General features: G+C 48.9%; 1 protein-coding gene across 6 annotated transcripts; it reads right to left on the reverse strand.

Annotated features, from left to right (window-relative positions):
• Positions 1 to 8961: 8961 nt before the first annotated feature.
• On the reverse strand, positions 8962 to 19052 carry LOC102412194 (intercellular adhesion molecule 1). Of its 6 annotated transcripts, none has more exons than XM_044948640.1 (8): positions 18751 to 19052; positions 16771 to 17031; positions 13471 to 13555; positions 11971 to 12279; positions 11316 to 11603; positions 10959 to 11212; positions 10506 to 10751; positions 8962 to 10250 (listed from the first exon to the last, which is right to left on the reverse strand). In XM_044948640.1, exons 4-6 carry the CDS (start codon positions 12263 to 12265, stop codon positions 11154 to 11156), a joined length of 642 nt encoding a protein of 213 aa, XP_044804575.1. In that variant the 5' UTR covers positions 12266 to 12279; positions 13471 to 13555; positions 16771 to 17031; positions 18751 to 19052; the 3' UTR covers positions 8962 to 10250; positions 10506 to 10751; positions 10959 to 11153. The 6 variants fall into 6 exon arrangements, with proteins under 6 accessions (XP_044804575.1, XP_044804573.1, XP_044804574.1 ...); XM_044948638.1 differs by having other exon boundaries at positions 10506 to 10754; XM_044948639.1 differs by having other exon boundaries at positions 10506 to 10754; positions 13471 to 13665.

The raw sequence follows: 19052 nt of genomic DNA on the forward strand, positions 1-19052 counted from the left end.
TACTGAGCCCAAGTGCTGCAGCTACTGAAGCCTTCACACCTAGAGCCTGAGCTCCACAACAAGAGGAGCCCCTGCAATGAGAAGCCGGTTCTCGCCAACTAGAAAAATATGCAAGCAGTAACGAAGACCCAGCGCAACTATAGATAAATAAATACATTCAGTCACTCAGTCGTGTCCAACTCTTTGCGACCTCATGGACTGCAGCATGCCAGGCTTCCCTGTCCATCACCAACTGCCAGAGTTTGCTCAAACTCATGTCCACTGAGTTGGTGATGCCATCCAACCATCTCATCCTCTGTCCTCCCCTTCTCCTCCTGCTTTCAATCTTTCCCAGAATCAGAGAAGTTTTTTTTGCTTTTTTTTTTTTTTAAAAAAAACCTTTTCCCAATGCTCCTCTGGCCCCTTCCATCCTGGGCTACAGCCTAATCATTTCTTGTCACTTGCTCTAATGGTTTCATTACTGAAACTCATTCACTGGTTGAAATTCTTTTGACTGACTTGATTATATCACTTCCATTTGCATGAGTGCCAGAAGGCCAGGGAATCTCTCAGCCTCAGCACCTGAATCAACGTCCAATCATTAGAGGCAGACGGTCAATAGTATTGGTTGAATGAATGAACTTCACTTATTCTCAGCATTCCGTACATGCTGTTCTTCCAACCCAGGATTCCTTTCCCACTGCTTTTATGGAAGGTACTAGAGGATTTCATCCCCCAGCTTGTAACAGGGCTAGGAACACAAGGTCCAGACATCTTTTTACTTTTCTGGCTCCCAGGCTCTTCGTTTTAGCGAGCAGGCTTACTAGTTGCCACACTCAGGCTTAATTGCCCTGTGGCAAGTTCCCTGATCAAGGATCAAACCCACAACCCAATCATTGGACAGTGGATTCTTAACCACTGGACCACCAGGGAAGTCCTCTTTCTTTCTTTCCTTTTTTTTTTTTTTTTTAAGCTGCATGTTTGTGAGCTCTTAGTTTCCTGACCTGGGATTGAACCAGCCCCCACAATGAAGGTGCCAAGTCCCAAACACTGGATCACCAGGGAATTCTCAGCTGTCTTTTCAAAAGAACAGCTTTGTTTCCTTCAGATAAATAGCCAGGAGAGGAATGGCTGGAGCATACATTAGTTCTATATATGTATTGAAATAGAGTTGACTTACAATGTTTTGGGTAGTTCTATTTTTAATTTTCCAAGGAATTGAGGAACCTCCGTACTGTTCAGGCCCTGATCTGAGTAACATTCCATTGTAAGGCCAAATCAGGTTTATGTTTTTCATTCATGGAATGACTTTGGTAGTCTCCACTTTTTGGCTCTTCTGAATCATGGTGCTATCAGCGTTCCTGTACAAGTGTTTATATGAGCATCTTTTCATTTCTTTTGAGTTTCTACCTGGGAGTGGAAATGTTGAGTCACATGGTAATTTCATGGTGAACATTTTGAGGAACCGTGAGACTGTTTTTCCTGGCAGCTGAACCATTTTACATTCCCACCAGCAACATACAAAGATTCCAGGGTTCCAATTTCTCCACATCTTTGCCAACATATATTTTGTTTAATTATTATGGTGATTGTCATCCTAATGGATGTGATTAGTGGCTCAGTTGTGTCCAAGTATGTGACCCAATGTACTGTAGCCCACCAGGCTCCTCAGTCCATGGAATTCTCCAGACAAGAACGCTGGAGTGGGTAGCCATTCCCTTCTCTAGGGGATCTTCCTAATGCAGGGAGTGAACCCAGGTCTCCTCTGCAGGCAGATTCTTTACTGTCAGAGCCACCAGAGTGGGAAGTGGTATCTCACTGTGGTTCCCCAGTCCTTCTGATATGAACAGTGGATGAGCCCAAAACAGAGCTGTGATATGTGGCTGTGATGTGCAGGGACCAGCAAGTGCTGAGGGGATAGGGCCAAAGGGCATCAGACACCAGCTGTGACCTTGAGAGGCCACTTCCCCTGGTGATAACTTCATGGCCTCAGTTGTAGAAAGGGATGGTAATGCATCCTGCAGAACATGGGAATGAGATTTCAGTAAGACCATTAGGGACTGCTGTGGTGTCCAGTGGTTAAGAATCCACCTTCCAATGCAGGGGACACAGGTTCAATCCCTGGTCCAGGAAGACTCCACATGCCTCGGGGCAACTAGCTGGTGCAGCACGAATTCTGAGCCCATGTTCTAGAACCCCTGCTCTGCAACAAGAGAACCACTGCAGCGAGAAGCCCTCATGCCACAACTACAGAATAGTGTCCCCTCCCCACTCGCTGCAACTAGAGAAAGCCTGCAAGCACCAAAGACCCATGCAGCCAAAACAAAACAAATAAAGAAAAACTACAAAAAAAAAAAAAAAAAGACCATTCATGGGACTTCCCTAGTGGTACAGTGGTTAAGAATCTGCCTTCCAATGCAGGGGACACAGGTTCAATCTTCGCTCAGGGAACTAACATCCCACACGCCTCAGGGCAACTAAGCCCTCAAAACTACTGAGCTTGTGAGCTTTAGAACCCATGTTCCACAATAAGAGAAGCCCACTAGCCCCAATAAAGACCCAGCACAGCCAAAAGAATGAATACGTAAATAAAAAGACAGATGAATAAAATTCAAAAGACCATTAATGCACAGGAGAACAGATAGCAGTAGTTGCAAGTTGTCTGTTTCCTTACGACTGAGCTCCGAGAATCCCACCTCAAACTTCCTGGTCAGGACCACAGACTTCCTCCTTTTTCCCCACAGATGAATTCACTCTCGAATCATGGTTCCTCATAACAGCCCAAGAGTGGAAAGTAAAACTGCGTGGCGTGTGGATGTTGATCGAAACAGAACTTGGCTCCTCCAGCCACTCAGTTCAGTTCAATTCAGTTCAGTCACTCAGTCGTGTCTGACTCTTTGTGACCCCATGGACTGCAGCACGCCAGGCTTCCCTGTCCATTAACTTCCGGAGCTTGCTCAAACTCATGTCCATCGAGTTGGTGATGCCATCCAACCATCGCATCCTCTGTCATCCCCTTCTCCTCCTGCCTTCAATCTTTCCCAGCATCAGGGTCTTTTCAGATGAGTCAGTTCTTCCCAACAGGTGGCCAAAGTATTGGAGTTTCAGCTTCAGCATCAGTCCTTCCAATGAATATTCAGCACTGATCTCCTTTAGGATGGACTGGTTGGATCTCCTTGCAGTCCAAGGGACTCTCAAGAGTCTTCTCCAACACCACAGTTCAAAAGCAGCAATTCTTCGGCCCTCAGCTTTCTTTGTAGTCCAGCTCTCACATCCATACATGACTACTGGAAAAACCATAGCTCATTGAAAGTTTATTCTGTGGCGGACTCTGCCATGCCACTGGCTGCGAATCCTGCCTGGAACTCAGGTCCACATCAGCCTCACGTTCAAATCTCTGAACTTGGTGTTGGATGGGAGCCCAGGTCAGGCTTCTCCCGGCTGGAGGCCCTGCTAGAGCAGAAGGGCCTGGTCCCCCAGCTCTTGACTGTCTGTCTGTCCTCCTCGCCTCCTCTCACCAGCCTTTGGGTCTCTCCTACCGAGGTGTAAGGAGGCATTGCAGGGCAGTTCCTCCTGGGCTGGCGGCTTCCCCTTCCTTAGGTTCCCCAGCAGTGTGCTCGTGTTCTGAGCAACTTTTTGAGGTTTCTTCTTTCCTGGGTACGTCGTTGCTAGATGGAGGCATCTTTTTTCTTAAATATATTATTATTATTATTTGTCTGCTCCGGGTCTTCCCAGGTGGCGCTAGTGGTAAAGAAGTTGCCTATCAATGCAGGAGATAGAAGAGCCTGGGGTTTGATCCCTGGGTTGGGAAGATTCCCTGGAGGAGGGTACAGCAACCCACTCCATTGTAGTTTGCCTGAAGAATCCCATGGACAGAGGAGCCTGGTGGGGGTACAGTCTATAGGGTCACAAAGAGTAGGACATAACAGCATGCACACATCACCAGGTCTTAGTTGCAGCATGTGGGATCTAGTTCTTTGACCAGGTTTTGAACCCACACACCTGCCTTGAGCGAGCAGAGTCTTAGCTACCTGATCACCAAGGAAGTATGAGATGGAGGCACCTCTGGTACGGGCTGTGGCTCTTTCTCAGCCCTTGGGGTCAATCTACCCTCTCATCTCTCCTAGTGGGCGTCCAGGTGTGTGTGTGTGTGTGTTAGTCACTCAGTCATGTCCGACTCTTTGTAAGCCCATGGACTGAAGCCTGCCAGGCTATTCTGGCCGTGGGATTCTTCAGGCAAGAATACTGGAATGGATATCCATTCCCTTCACTAGGGGATCTTCCTGACCCAGGGATCAAACCCAGGTCTTCTGCATTGCAGGCGGATTCTTGACCATCTGAGCCATCAGGGAAGCCCTTCCACACCAACCACCAATAAGCAGACACCTTCACTCTACATCACAGCCCCCTTCCTCTTGCCCTCTGGATCTCCAGGATATCAGATCCCAGCCCCGTCACCTCACTTGAGCTTTCTTAAGCCAAAGTCAGTCTCAGTCTTGGGTGTTCTGTCTTTAGGATATATTTCAAATGCTATGAAGTCTTCTTTCTCTCTGGGCTCTGGGTTAGCCTATGTCCTAAAAGTGTATGATAGGGTGTTTTTTGTTTTTTGTTTTTTTGTTTTTTTGCTTCACTGCAGGGCAAGTGGGGTCTTTGTTCCTTGAGGAGGGATTGAACCCCAAGGAGCAGTGAAAGTATGGACTTCCAACCACAGGACCACCAGGGAAGTGCCAGTGTGATAGGGATTTGCATGCAGCAACAGCTCCCCTGAAGAAATCTCTTCATCCATCTCTCACTCTTTTTAAAAAAAAATTTTAATTGCAGAGAATTTCAAAATAGGCAACAGTGAAGAGGACATGTGGTAAAGCCACATGTGCCTGCTTCCACAGTCCACATGGCCAGTCTTGCTCCATCCTGTCACGGGTTCAACTACTTCTCTTCCCAGGCAGAGGGGGGGAAAGTGCTAACCCCCAGATTGTGATCTTATTTAGAAACAGGGTTTTTGCAGATCCTCAAGTTCAGGAAAGATCATTTGATGGGCCCTAACTGAACATGACTGGTGCTCTTATAAAAAGGGGAAATTTGAACACACACACACAGGGACCACACCCTTTGAAGATGAGGACAGAGATCATGGTGATCAATCAAATAAAGAAGTGCAGAGTGTTCGTCGCTTGGTCATGTCTGACTCTGCGACATCAGTCTCCTATGTCCATGGAATTCTCCAGCCAAGAATACTGGAGTGGGTAGCCATTCTCTTCTCCAGGGGATCTTCAGAACCCAAGGATGGAACCCAGGTCTCCTGCATTGCAGGTGGATTCTTTACTGTCTGAGCCACCAGTAAAGCCCAGTGGATATGCAAAGAAATGCAAAGGACACCAACAAACCACCTGAAGATAGAGGACAGGGATGGAACAGAGCCTGCCTCACAGCCTCAACAGGAATCAGCCCTGTTGATACGTATTTTTTTCTCGGCTGGGCTACCAGGCATGCAAGGATCTTAGTTCCTTGTCCAGGCCTTGAACCCATGTCTCCAGCAAATGGAAGCACAGAGTTCCTAACCACTGGACACCAGGGACGTTCCAACCCTGCTGACATCTTTTTTTCTTAACAATGTTTATTTATTTACTAAGCTGGGTCTTCCTTGCTTTGTGGAGGCTTTCTCTAGTTTCAGTGATCAACGGCTACTCTCTAGTTGCGGTGCCTGGGCTTCTCATTGCGGTGGCTTCTCTTGTTGCAGAGCACAGGATCTAGGTGGGCAGGTTTAACTGGGGGGCACAGGCCCAGCCGCTCCATGGCATGGGGAAACTTCCCACAGGAGGGATTGAATCTGTGTCCCCTGAGGGATCGAACCTGTGTCCGCTGCATTGGCAGGCAGATTCTTAACCACTGGACCATCAGGGAAGCCTCCTGCTGATATCTTGATCATGGACTTCTGACTTCCAGAACTGTAAGATGGTACAGTTCTATTATTTGTTTGCTTTTAAAAATCAGGTTACTACATTTATTTTATTAGTTTTTTTTTCTTCTTCTTCTTCTATCTGGCTTTACCGCGTGGCAGGTAGAACTTACCCCACCAAGAATCCAACCCATGCTCCCTGCAGTAGAAGCAGTCGGTCTTAACCACTGGACTAGGAGGGAAATCCCAGTCCTATTGCTGAAGTCCTCATCTGTGCTACTTGGCTAAGGCAGCCTAGGAAATGAATTCACACATTATGCCCTGATTATTAGCACATCCTGACACCGAATCCTTTTTAAAATTATTTATTTATTTATTTTTGACTGCTTGGGTCTTCATTCCAGTTCGTGGATTTTCTCTAGGTGTGGCAAGCGGGGGCTAGTCTCTAGTTGTGGTTCACGGGCTTCCTTCCTTGTGGTGGTTACACTCGCTGTGGAGCTCGGGCTCTACAGGGCGGGCTCAGAAGTTGTGGTGCACGGGCTGTTTCTCAGCCACATGTGGAACCGTCCCGGATTAGGGATTGAACCTGTGTCCCCTGCATTGGCAGGCAGATTCTTAACCACTGGACCACCAGGAAAGTCAGGGATCACTCTTTCTGATGCCTTTTTCATCCTTGATCTAGCCAAAGAATTGCAGAGTGGAGCAGCAACTTCTGACGTCTTTCTTCACCCTGTTCCCTGTTTTCAGCCGTGCTGAACCCTATTAAGCATCTCTATGACTAGGCTGGGAGCTGTCAGAGCAAAAGAATTGTCTTTCTTAGGGCCTTGGTTCCCTGTGGGACTGATGAGAGGCAGAGGGAGAGGCTGGTAATGATTTGGGTTTAGCTCAGCATTTCCCACTCAGCCTCTGTATCCTTTCCTAATACCTGCTCCAAATTGCTTTTTTACTTTTTTTTTTAATCAAAAATGTATAGTTATTAATAATGGAAATATAGTCCACTTACAATGATGTGTCAGTTGCAGATGTACAGCAAAGTGACTCAGCTATGCAAGCAGGTGTGTGAGATCTTAGTTCTCCAACCAGGGATCAAACCCGCGCCCTCAGCACTGGGAACATGGAATTCAAACCACTGGGACTGTCAGATTTTTCTTTTTCTCTCGGTCAAATATGATGCTTTAAGGATCACAATTTATGTCCATGGAGGACTTCTGAAGAGCGTGTTGTGAGCGCTGAAGCCAGTCCTGAGAGGCATCCCAGAGATGTTTTCAGGGAGGAGCTGTTCAGTCAACGAGTCACTGTGGTCACACGGCCGGGCCACACACCAGATGGCCGTTTTGGCTGACTGTAAGAAACTACCACTTTATTTTGTACTCTGTGTTGTGACTATTAAAGAAAAATAATAACTTGGGGCATTAGGGACATCCTTGACTTCTGTCTATATACTAGATGCCAGCAGCACCCCCACCCCAGGGGGAACAACAAAAATGTCTCAGACATTGCCAGAAGTCCCCTGGGGCTGTGGAATCACCTGGGAAGAGAAGGGCCGATTTAGCCCCATGAAAGTGACAAAGCAATGGTCTTGTCCTGGCCATATTTCCTCTGGGCAATATCTTACAATATCTCAGAGCCTAAAAGCAGCCCCAAATCAGCCTTTTGAAAACAGTTAAGTCATGGATGGGGCACATCAGGAGAGGGCCAGGGTGAAAACGCAGAGTCCTGGGTCCTGGAGGCAAATTCTGCAGGTCCTGGTAGGGCCCAGGGAGCTGTATTTCACAACTTCTCCACTTGAAAGTTTAAAAAGCATTTTCCCCTGCTCTATTAAGATGTAATTGACAAATAAAAATCGCATATATTTAAGGTGTACAACATGATGATTTGATATATATATATATATACCCACTGTAAAATGACTACCACCGTCAAGCTAATGCATTCATCACCTCACTTGGTTCTCTTTTTCATTTTTTGGCCATACCACACAGCCTGAGGGATCTTAGTTCTTCAACCAGCAACTGAACCTGCACCCCCTGCAATGGAAGCGCAGAGTTTCAACCACTGAACCACCAGGGATGTCCTTAGCTAGCATTTTTTGTCTGAATAGTAAGAATACTACCATCAAACTACACGATACAGTATTATTAGCTATAATCACCATGCTGTACATTGAATCCTCAGAACTTACTCATCTAACAACTGAAAGCTTAAATCCTTCAATCAAATTTGCCTGTGGCCCCAGGCAACCACCCTTCTACTCTCTGCTTTTGTCCATTTGATTTTTTAAAATTTCACATGTAAATGAAATCATATGGTATTTATGCTTCTGTGTTTGGCTTCTGTCACTTAGTATGATGGCCTCCAGGCTCATCCATGTTGTTGCAAATGGCAGGATCTCCTTCTTCATGGCTGAATAATATTTCCTGTGTGTATATGTGTCTGATGATCCCTTTCTTCTTTCTTTTTGGCCGCACTGAGTGGCATGTGGCATCTTACTTCCCTGACCAAGGATCAAACCCACGCCCCTCGCTGTGGAAGCACAGACTCCCAACCACTGAACTACCAGGGAAGGCCCTGTAGCACTTCTGCTTTATTTAACCATCCATTGACAAATGCTGAAGTTTTTTTCTGTATCTTGGCTACTATGAGTAATGCTGCAAAGAACATGGGGGTGCAGATATTTCTTCAAGAGAGTGATTTCATTTCCTTTGGATATATACCCAGAAGTGGGATTGCTGGATCATATGGTGGTTTTACATTTAATCCCATGAAGAACCTCCACGCTGTTTTCAAGAATGGAAATTACTTCCTAACATTGTATCATATACATGCTTATATGGCTTGTGTCTCCTACTATCATTTAAGATCTCCGAGGGTAGAAACAAAATAGAGTGTTCAATATGGACTTAGAGGTCTGAACTCTCTTTTAAATAAGCTTGCTGCTGCTAAGTCGCTTCAGTCGTGTCCGACTCTGTGCGACCCCATAGACGGCAGCCCACCAGGCTCCCCCGTCCCTGGGATTCTCCAGGCAGGAACACTGGAGTGGGTTGCCATTTCCTTCTCCAATGCATGAAAGTGAAAAGTGAAAGTGAAGCCGCCTAGTCGTGTCCAACTCTTCACGACCCCATGGACTGCAGCCCACCAGGCTCCTCCGTCCATGGGGTTTTCCAGGCAAGAGTACTGGAGTGGGGTGCCATCACCTTCTCCATTAAATAAGCTTACTGAAGCAAAATTTAGAGGCCACAAAATTGTCACCCATTTTAAGAACAGAAATCAATATTTCCTTAGTGAACTTGCCAAGTAGTGTGACTGTCATCGCTATCCACTTTTGAAACACTTACATCACTCCAAGAACCCTCAGGCCTGGTTCCAGTTAATCCCCATTCCTGCCCTTCAACCCTAGGCAGTCACCAGCCTACTTTCTGTCTCTATAGATCTGTCTCTTATGGACCTTTTATAGAACGGGTCATACAACTTACATTATTTTGTGTCTGACTTCTTTCACTAAGCATAATTGAGTTCCATCATGTTAGTATGTGTCAGCATTTTGTTCCTTTTTCTTGCTGAGTCATACTCCATCATATGGATGAACCAGATTGTGTTGATCCATTCATCAGCAGCTGATGGACATCTGAGTTGTTTTCACTTCAGGACTATTACGAAAAATGCTGCTGTACATATGCACGGGCAAGTCTCTGTGTGGACATACCTGTTCATTTCTCTTGGGTAGATAGCTGGAGACAAATTTCTAGGCCACATTGTAAGTTTAGCTTTGTCTTTCCGAGAAACTGCTAAACTGTTTTCCAAAGTGGCGGGGCCATTTTGCATTCGAGGTTGGGATTATGAACATACCATTTTACAGACGATGAAACCAGCGGAGACTTGTCAGGCGATTTGTGAGTCTACTTGGAGTGTCAAGTGTTGGAGTTGAGATTCAAATCTGTTTGTTTTTGCTTTTCACTTTAGAATATGCACTCTTAAAACTAACATCACAAAATGCTGCTGACAATGAGTCACACCTACCCATCTCCATTTGCCTTTCAAAGACAGATTTAACTATACTCGGACAGGATGCTTACGGAAAGGTAGTAGATGTCGGATGTCTGAATTTGAGGAAGTAGATACTTGCTTCATAGATACATGAGAAAGATGTAGAGAGTGTGAGGATGGAGAGATGGATTAGAAACCCTTCAAAGATGGCTAATGAAATGACAGGTCCAAGCAACTGTTCCTGGAGGAGCAAATCATTAGGGAACAGTCAGAGAGTTCCCAAAGGTAGGATCAGGTGGATGGCATGTGAACCTCTTGATCAGTTGTAGTCCTCAGAAACGGAAAGACAAATGCAGAATCCTGTCCTCCTGGTGAGTGTCTCCAGCACCACCTAGAACGAATTAATAGCTTTCATTTCTTGAATTTGACTGGTGACAAAGGAACACATTAAGTGACGTAAGGGGATGCCATCAGCCAATATCAACCTATGGGAAACTGCAGGGCAAACAGCCTGGCTTTTTTTACTTTTAATTTTTTGCGTGACCACACAGCATGTGGGATCTCAGCACCCCAACCAGGGATTGAACCCCTTGCACCTGCAGTGGAAGCTCTGAGTCCCTTCCCAGCCCCAAACTCCAGCACTCACAGAGCATGTTCACGACCACTTCCCGGGTGACTCCACCAGGAGCGCTGGTGGCCCGACACAGGTAGGTGCCCGTCACCTCCCGCCTGACGGGCCTCAGGTCCCCGATGGGCAGCGAAGCCCCGTCCCCTTTCCGGCTACAGTTCAGCTTGGGGATTGGGTTCCCCCGGGGCTCGCACTTCAGGGTCTGCTCCGAGCCTTCCTGCCACATCCAGTTTCCCAGGCAAACCCGCTGGTCTAGTTGGGGGCCTTCTGAAGAAACACAGCAAATGGGGAGTGGGGGAATAGGGCAGATCAGGGATCTGGACACCACTCACCTTCTGGGTCTATGTGTAAGAAGACTTAGGTGGGAATTTGGGTAAGGGCCTCACCAGGGTGGGGGTGGGGTGGGCCTTGGAGGGCAGGAGCTCTTAGGGTCTTGGAGCTTAGGGGTCATAGTCCAGCGGCCTCACTCACACAGGACACGGAGCTCCAGGGTCTGGTGTTTCTGGACCACCAGCCCAGCCACCTCCAGTTCAGCAGAGCAGGAGAGACCGTGTCCATTGTCCTGGGCACTGGGGGTGATCTGCAAATGGGCCCTCGGGCCCAGAGGCCCAGCCGGGGCTCCGTTCAGCGTCACCACATTTGCAGCACGGGCCTCACACTCCATGGTCACTGTGGTCCATCCTGAGACCTCGGGTGGCTCAAGGTCCGGGAGAGAGCCTGGAAGCCTGGAGGTGTGGCACACACACAGTGAGCCCCGCCCCTGGCGTTAACCCCGCCCCAGCGTTATCCTGACCCACCTCGTAATGCTCACTTGGGTTTCTACTTAACTGTAGAAGATCACGCTCTCTCGCGTCTTCCGGATCTCATTCCCCAGACTCACTGAACACTTCAAGGAATGGGTGCCCTCTTCCTCCTCGTTTCCCTCGATCCAGGCCTCAGCCAAGACGGAGTATTCATGGTACGTGATGATGGTTTCCAGCCTCTTGTCCCCCAGCACGACGTAGACCTCAGCGTCCCAGGCTGGGAATAGTCCATCCAGCGTGCCCTTCACCGGCCACCGTGAACCTACTTCCACAACCAGGGGAGCCTCAAGCTGCGGGTCGGTCGATGGCAGGACTGGCGAGACAGAGCCGGTGTAAACAGGGGGCAGACAGACATCCTGAAGCCCTCTCCCGGGCCATTTCCATCCCCCCGCCTGGAACGCCCTCTTCCAGGGAAACTGGCTGGGTCACTCTTGTCTCAGGACACACCTACCGCTTGCCCTGGGTCACAGCCTTTCCAGATCATCCTTCAGTGCAGGCACCCAGCCCAGAACATTCCACCCCAGTGGCCAAGAAGATGCTCTTCCCAGAAGCCTTTGCAATCAAGGTTGCCACTTTCTCAACAGCCCCATGGCCAGGGGCCTCTCCTTCCCAGGGACCCCGCATCCCAAGCAAGAAATCCCCCTCAGTCCATCTTCTCTGCTGGCTCCCCAGTGCCTCACCATAGGTCTGGAGCTTCCTGGGGGCCGAGGTGTTCTGAAAGAGTTCCAGCCCTTGTGACCGCAGGTCCAGTTCCCAGCGGCAAGAGAAATTGGTGCCATGGTCCTCTCTTCTCGGCTGCACTGTGAACATGACCTCGTCGGGCTCCCCCTTTCCCATGGGCTGCCGGCCCAGCTCCTCCTCCCCTCGGAGCAACACCACGGAGAGGTGGTCCCGGGGGGCCCTGCCAGACACCAGGCAGCTCAGGTTGAGTTCTTCACCCACAAGCTGCCAGAGGGGCAGGGGAGCCAGCTCCATGCACTCTGGGAACCCTGCAGGGGAAAGGGGTGTTATGTGAACAGGACAGGCTGGCTGCCTGCTCACAGCGGGTGTGCTGGGGCCCTGGACACACCTACTCCAGGAACCTCACCACTTTTTCCCCACAACACTCCCCAAACCACCTAAGCCAGATCGGAATGTTAAGAGCTTCAGGATAACCTGGTGAGATGTCCCCAAGTGGTTGTGAAGGAGGCAAAACAACTCTTTATTTGCTGCAGCATCTGAGAGTCACAAGTGGGAAAGGAACTTAAAGGCTATTGCCAGGAGTCCCAGCAAATAAATACAGTACATTTAAGCTGCCCAGTCTCTAGACTTTGCTGTAAAATAAAAAGAGAAGTTCTTCCTTCTCTTTGTGGCCTTATTTTTCTCCACGGCAACTCTCACTTCTGACATACAAGATCATCGACTGACTTCATTGGTTTCTCTACTCTTCCTGCCACAGAATGTCAGCTCAGGAGGGCAGGGATGTTTGTCTGTTTTGTCCCCAGTTGTACGGTTGGCACCCAGGACGTGTTCCGTATTCGTAGAAAGAATGAAATAGAGCCACCCACACTGACTCGAGGCTTTTCAGGAGTTTCCTTTTAAGGGATCCTGAAGGAACTGTGTGATCCCCTGAAATGTCAAACATATCAGAACAGACACTCAAAACGAAGCCCTGAGTATCCCTTGAAGGCACCATCTGTGGGTGGGGTATCCATAGGCCAGGGTCTCCATTCTGCATGAGGTAATAGAATTCCCAGCCTGGATCTTCCTGCCAGTGGAAATTGCCAACAGAGCCCCAGTGAACTGTGGCTTAGCACTGAGACACTCCCCAGACTCCCCAGGGAGGGGTCTTGAGGCCTCACACTTCTAGTCCCTTCTCAAGAGGCCCTGAAGTGTCACTTAAATAGCAGCAATGCTTCGAGTTGGTTTTCAGACCTGAGTTCACCTTCTCCCCAGGTTGCCAGCATCCAAAAAAAAAAAAAAAAAAAAAGAGCAGTGATCTTAAAATGTCAGGAGGCTGGAGTTGATTCCTAGCTTCTCTGCTTCCTTGCTTTGGCCAGTGTGGGAGTGACTTTGCCACCTGAATAATCCCTGCCCTCAGGGTTAGGGAAAGGAAGCCTGAGTTTTCTAAGCTATAAACTGGGTCTAAAGAGAGTAGGGCTCTTAATATTATTATTAATTTACTTTAAAATATTTATTACCTGATGTGTGCGGGATCTCATTGCAGCATGCCAGATCCTTCCTTGAAGCAAGAAGGCTCTTCCCTGCGGCAAACCAGGCTTCTCTCTAGTTAGGTGGGCGGGATCCAGAGTGCTCAGCGTCAGTAGATGTGGTGCTTGGACTTATTTGCCCTTTGGCAAGTGGGATCATAGTTTCCCAGCCAGGGACGGAAACTTCTGCATTGGAAGGCAGATTCTTAACTGCTGTACCACCAGGGAAGACTCATAATGTTTTTCTTCAGACTATTATTAATCCACTTCAGAAGTTAAGAGGATGACTGTAAACTGGAATGAGGTTACTTTTAAGGTGAGGAATGTGTGTGCATGCTGTCATATCTGATTCTTTACGACCCCATGGACTGTAGCCCACCAGGTTCCTCTGTCTATGGGATTTTCCAGGCAAGATTTCTGGAGTGGGTTGCCATTTCCTTCTCCAAGGTGAGAACTACATTCTTCAAAAAAAAATTTTTTTTTAATTATTTATATGGCTGTGCCGGGTCTTCATTGCACACACAGGATCTTTAATTGTAGCATGTGGGGTCTAGTTCCCTGATCAGGGATGGAACCTGGTCCCCTGGGAGTACAGAGTCTTAGCCACTGGGCCACCAGGGAGGTCCCTGCTATTCCCTTCTTGTACACACCACTGCCCACGACATGTGTGACCTGGACTGGGTCCACAGCTAGCTGCTCCCTGGCTTCCTGTAAGGTCAGCCCTCTGCTCTAGATATCTGCCTGCTCACACACTCTCCATGGCTCCCTATCAACGGAAGGAGAAGGCCTCAGTTTCTCAGTCTGGCATTCAAAGTCCTGCCAAACTCAGCTCCAATGACACCAATCCATTGATATTCAGTCCCTCTAACCTCCCCAGCTGCATGTCAGTTTGTTTCCCCACTCCAAACTTTTGGCCAGGCTGTTCCTTCTGTCTGCCCTTAAAAAATATATTATTCTTTAATTTTTGGCTCTGCTGAGTCTTCTTGCCGTGTGAGCTTTTCTATTATTGAAGTGAATGGGAGTACTCTCTAGTTGTGGTGTGCAGGCTTGTTATCGGGGTGGCTTCTCTGATGGGGATTCTTGGTTCTAAGGCCAGCAGGCTTCAGTGTTGTGACCCACGGGCTTAGTTGCTCTGTGCCATGTGGGATCTTCTCAGATCAGGAATTGAACCTGTGTCTCCTGCACTGACAGGCACATTCTTTACCACTGAGCCACCAAGGGAGCCCTGTTCCTTCTGTCTAGCATGCTTGTCTTTACCAACTCCTGTGCGTGCTTCAAAATCCAGTTAGGGGCCTCTCCTGCAAAAATTACAACTCAATCTAGAGAAATTTCAGCCACCCAGAGATGCTTCTTCATCTAAATACTGGCAGTGGGGCAGAACCAAGCTACAGTCTCTCCTAGGGGACCCTTTGCTACTGGGTGCGACTGTGTGGTCCATTTCACAGAGGTGAAAACTAAGGCAAAGTCTGGCACCCAAAGAGGGAGATACTTAGCAGAGCTGGGACTCAAACCTGGAAGGTGGTGCTTTCAATCTTAGGCTGAGATGCAAAGGGTCCTACGAGGAGGTTTCCGGGGGGTTTGCAGAGGCCACTGAGATTGTTTGGGGACTTTGCTCACTTGGCCAGCAGCTGTTCAAACATTCCCAAAACCAGAAACAAAGCCACTGTTTGCCCCAAAGCTTCTTTTACTCAGGCACTGAATGTGAAGGCGAGTGTCCCTCAGACCTCACTGCATCATTAGACCTTTCCAAGGGGGTCAAGTGGAAATCAGTCAGGAAGCCATATGTTCCCCCTCACTCCCCCACATGAGCATCACTCCAGCACATGGACGTAGTCGCTCACAGGCATATCTTGGTTCCCCCACTAGGGATTGAACTTGTGTTCCTTCCACTGCAAGGCAGGTTCATAAACCACTGGATCACTAGGGAAATCCCTCTTTCTTCCTTTTTTATTTTCTCTTAGTTTGAATTTCATGTATCTATTTATTGCTTATGTCATGCTAACTCACTGTCACACTTCAAATGTCCAGAGGAAATAAAAGGCACATGGAGAAAACGCATCCCCTGCCCTCTCCTGGAGCGCCCCCTGCCACCCCAGTTTCTCTTGTCACAGCCAGCTACTTTTGCTGTGTTTTTGTCCAGAGCTCTTTAATGCAGAAACACAACCTCTCTCTCCCTGCCCCCATGTCTCCCTAACACTGTGGTACCTTGACAGTCATTCTGGGCAGACCCTACTTCTTTTGAACTTGACAATACCTCAAATTTTCTGTCTCATTCTTTTACACAGTTGCATACTATTCCATGGGATGACTGAACCATTGTTTCTCTCCTCAACCCCCTATGTTTTTTAAAAGATATTTTTTTAATTTGGACCATTTTTAAGCTCTTTATTGAATATGTTAAAATATTGTCTCTGTTTTATGTTTCGGTTTTTTGGCTATGTGGCATGTGGGATCCCAGTTCCGGACCAGACATCAAACCCGCACCCCCTGAACTGGAAGGTGAAGTCTTAAGCGCTGGACCACCAGGGCAGTCTCCCCAGTTCCCTACATTAGAGTGACTTGCAAGCTATTTCCCTTCCAGATCAAGCCACAGTGAATAACCCCCTACCTGCTTCAGTTCCCTCGTGAGTGGGAGCACCTATAGGCCCAATTTCTAGAACTGGGTTTTCTATGTCAAAAGGCCCACACATGTGACATTTTGGGGACTGATGTCTGCTTCCCCACCAGAAGTTGTGACTCTTGGGACCCCCACTGTCAGCAATGCCCACAGACTGTCTGCTTCCCCATACTCTTGCCAGATCAGTTGGTACCAGTTTTTTGGATTGTTGACAATGTTTGGAGAAAAAAAATCTCAGAGCTAATTTTAATTCACATCTTTTACTTATTTATCTATTTCTTGGTCTCAAGGCATGTAGGGACTCAATTCCCTGACCGGGTATTGAACCCAGGTCACATCAGTGCCTCCATAGTACCAGGAAACACACCTCAGTGTTTTTTTTGTTTGTTTGTTTTTTAAAGAGTCAGCTCTAGGACCATCTCACCTTATTAAAGAGGCCTAGAGAGACAGCATACAGGAACATTCTGAATCCCTGTCCATATTTGAAGGGCACCCCTAGGAAGTTCAAGGAGGGCGTCCAGATGACATCAGACTTTCCAAAGATGGGCCTCCTGCCGTCAATGAGACCCTGCCTCCACTCACCAACTTACGAAGGCTTTCCAACCTGCTGGGGCTCCCTTGTCCACCTCCCCCACCCAGTCTGCCAAGTCCAGGTCCTGGACCCAGCCACTCACAGTATACGGTGAGGTCCATCGAAGCCATCGTCACTTCACTGTGACACATTGAGATGCACAACAGCATGTGGTCTTCTTGCACATCACTCAGTTCAAAAACCTTCCAGTTGTTCCTACGGTCCACTACCTTCTTGGTTGATTCAGCCTCTAGGCTCAAAATTGCCTTTTGGTCACAGGAGATACTGCAGTTCACCCTCAGAGAGCCTCCTCGGGGTATGATGGCTTCTGAAGGATGTATTGATGTTCCAGCACCTCCAGGCCCTGGAATCAAAAGCGGGGGGAGGGGTCAGGCCTGACAACTGGGGCTTATCAATATTACTGCATCCAGCCTGTGCTGGGGACACAGCATTGAACAAGACAAAACTCTGCCTTCAGTGTGGGAGACAGAAAAATTCATGAATAAACAACATAATTAACAACTGATGCTGACAAGGGCTTGGGGAAAGACGAAACAGGATGAGAGAACAGACAGTTCCTTGGTGACCAGGGAATGTGTGAGCAGAGATCAGGATGCAGAGCAGTGGCAGGCCATTCCAGAGAAAAGGGAAATGACCTCCAGGAAAAGGAGCAGCAAGTGCAGAGGTCCTGAGGCAGGGTGGCTGGAGCAGAGTAAGGGGATAGATTGGGGGAAAATGAAGTCAGGAGGATCATGTAAGCAGTGTTCAGCCATGCCAGGGATGTGGTCTTCATTCTGAGGACCTTGAGTGGCCATGCAGGATGTTAGCAAAAGAGGGGCGTGGAGTCAGTGTCCATTTCCCTCCCAAGAGGTCAAGTGTGAAGAAGCTCCAATCAGGCTGGTCCCCACTCCCTTGGACAAGTGGTTTCCCCTCTCTGGGCCTCACTTTCCCCTATCTGTAAAGTGGGTGAATACAGTCACCACACCACCCACTAGCACAGGGCAGGTAGCCAGTGGCTGCAGGAAAGAAGGAGGGGGTCTGTTCTGATAAGCTCCCTCAGACCATGGTGCCTTCAAATGGAAAAAATCTCTGTGTGAGCCCACCCATCCTAACCCTGCCACCGCCCCCCCCAGACCCCCCTCAAAATGATCTCTGCCTTCAGCTTCAGGTCTACTCCATCTAGGATGGAGGTATGTGGAAACAGCAGCTCTGTGAGTTCTCCAAGGGTGACTCTGGGATCCTTCCCACTTCAGAGAGAAATGGTGAGACCTGATGGGAGGCTGGGGCTTCCCTGGTGGCTCAGATGGTAAAGAATCCGCCTTCCAAAGCGAGACGTGGGTCGGATCCCTGGGTCAGGAAGATCCCCTGGAATAAGCAATGGCAACCAGCTCCAGTATTCTTGCCTGGCAATTCCATGGACAAGAGCCCCATGCAAAAGGGAGGTTACTCAGCTAGAAAGGGGTAGAATTCAGATTGGAATCCCAATTAGAACTCTTTGTTGAGCTGGAGTGGATTTTTCAGTCTCTTACTTTCTGACAGTGACCACCATCTGAGACCAGCTGTCCCCCTTCTCCCCTTCCTCCTGACTGAAGGTGGGGAAGGATTGCTGGGGCATCCCATTCTCAACCTCTGCTCCCTGGGCAAGTCAGCCCTGGAATCCCCCTGAGCAGAGTCCAGGACTTCCCCCGGGGACACCAGGTGAGGAACAGAATGTGCCTGGCGGGGAGGTGGGGTAGGGACCCCAGTCTACCTAAGCTTGGGGTGGCCCTCCTCACAGTCGGACCACCTCCTGGGCCAGGACACAACCGCTGAGAGGTGGCCGCTATTAACTTCACTTTACAGCGGAAAACCTGTAGATCCTCGGGAGGGGCAACCCGCAGAGCAGTCGGGCCATGAAGGGTCTGGATGGGAACCCACGGCTGTTGACTTTCAATCGGTGCCTCTAACCCCAACTTCCCATAAACAGCGACCTAAGTACGAATCGCCTTATTCCCAGGCGGTCGCGGGCTGGTCCTCCCACGGCTTCAGGACGCACCCCGTGTATCCAAAGTTGACTTGACGACAGCCCCCGCCCCTAACTCACCGGGCAGCAGAGTCCAGAGCAGGGCCAGGAGCGCAAGCCGCGCGGCACCAGCGGCGCCGGGAGCCATCGCAGGCGGAGGTGCAGCGGGGGAGCTGGTGCCAAGGATCGCGGCCAAGACTGGCACCAGGGCTTCATGGGTCCTTTTATACCGCTGGCCAAGGGGGAGGAGGGGGCGGTGCTCCGAAGAAACCTCGCGCTTTCCCCTCCCGGACCCTGGCTTTTCTGGATTGAGAGAGTGCCTGGCCGGATCCTGCTTTGTCCCTCCTAGCTGGGCGCTCAGCACTGGTATTTCCGAATTGAAA

This window comes from Bubalus bubalis, chromosome 9 (assembly GCF_019923935.1).
Source record: "Bubalus bubalis isolate 160015118507 breed Murrah chromosome 9, NDDB_SH_1, whole genome shotgun sequence".
NCBI classification, from domain to species: Eukaryota; Metazoa; Chordata; class Mammalia; order Artiodactyla; family Bovidae; genus Bubalus; species Bubalus bubalis.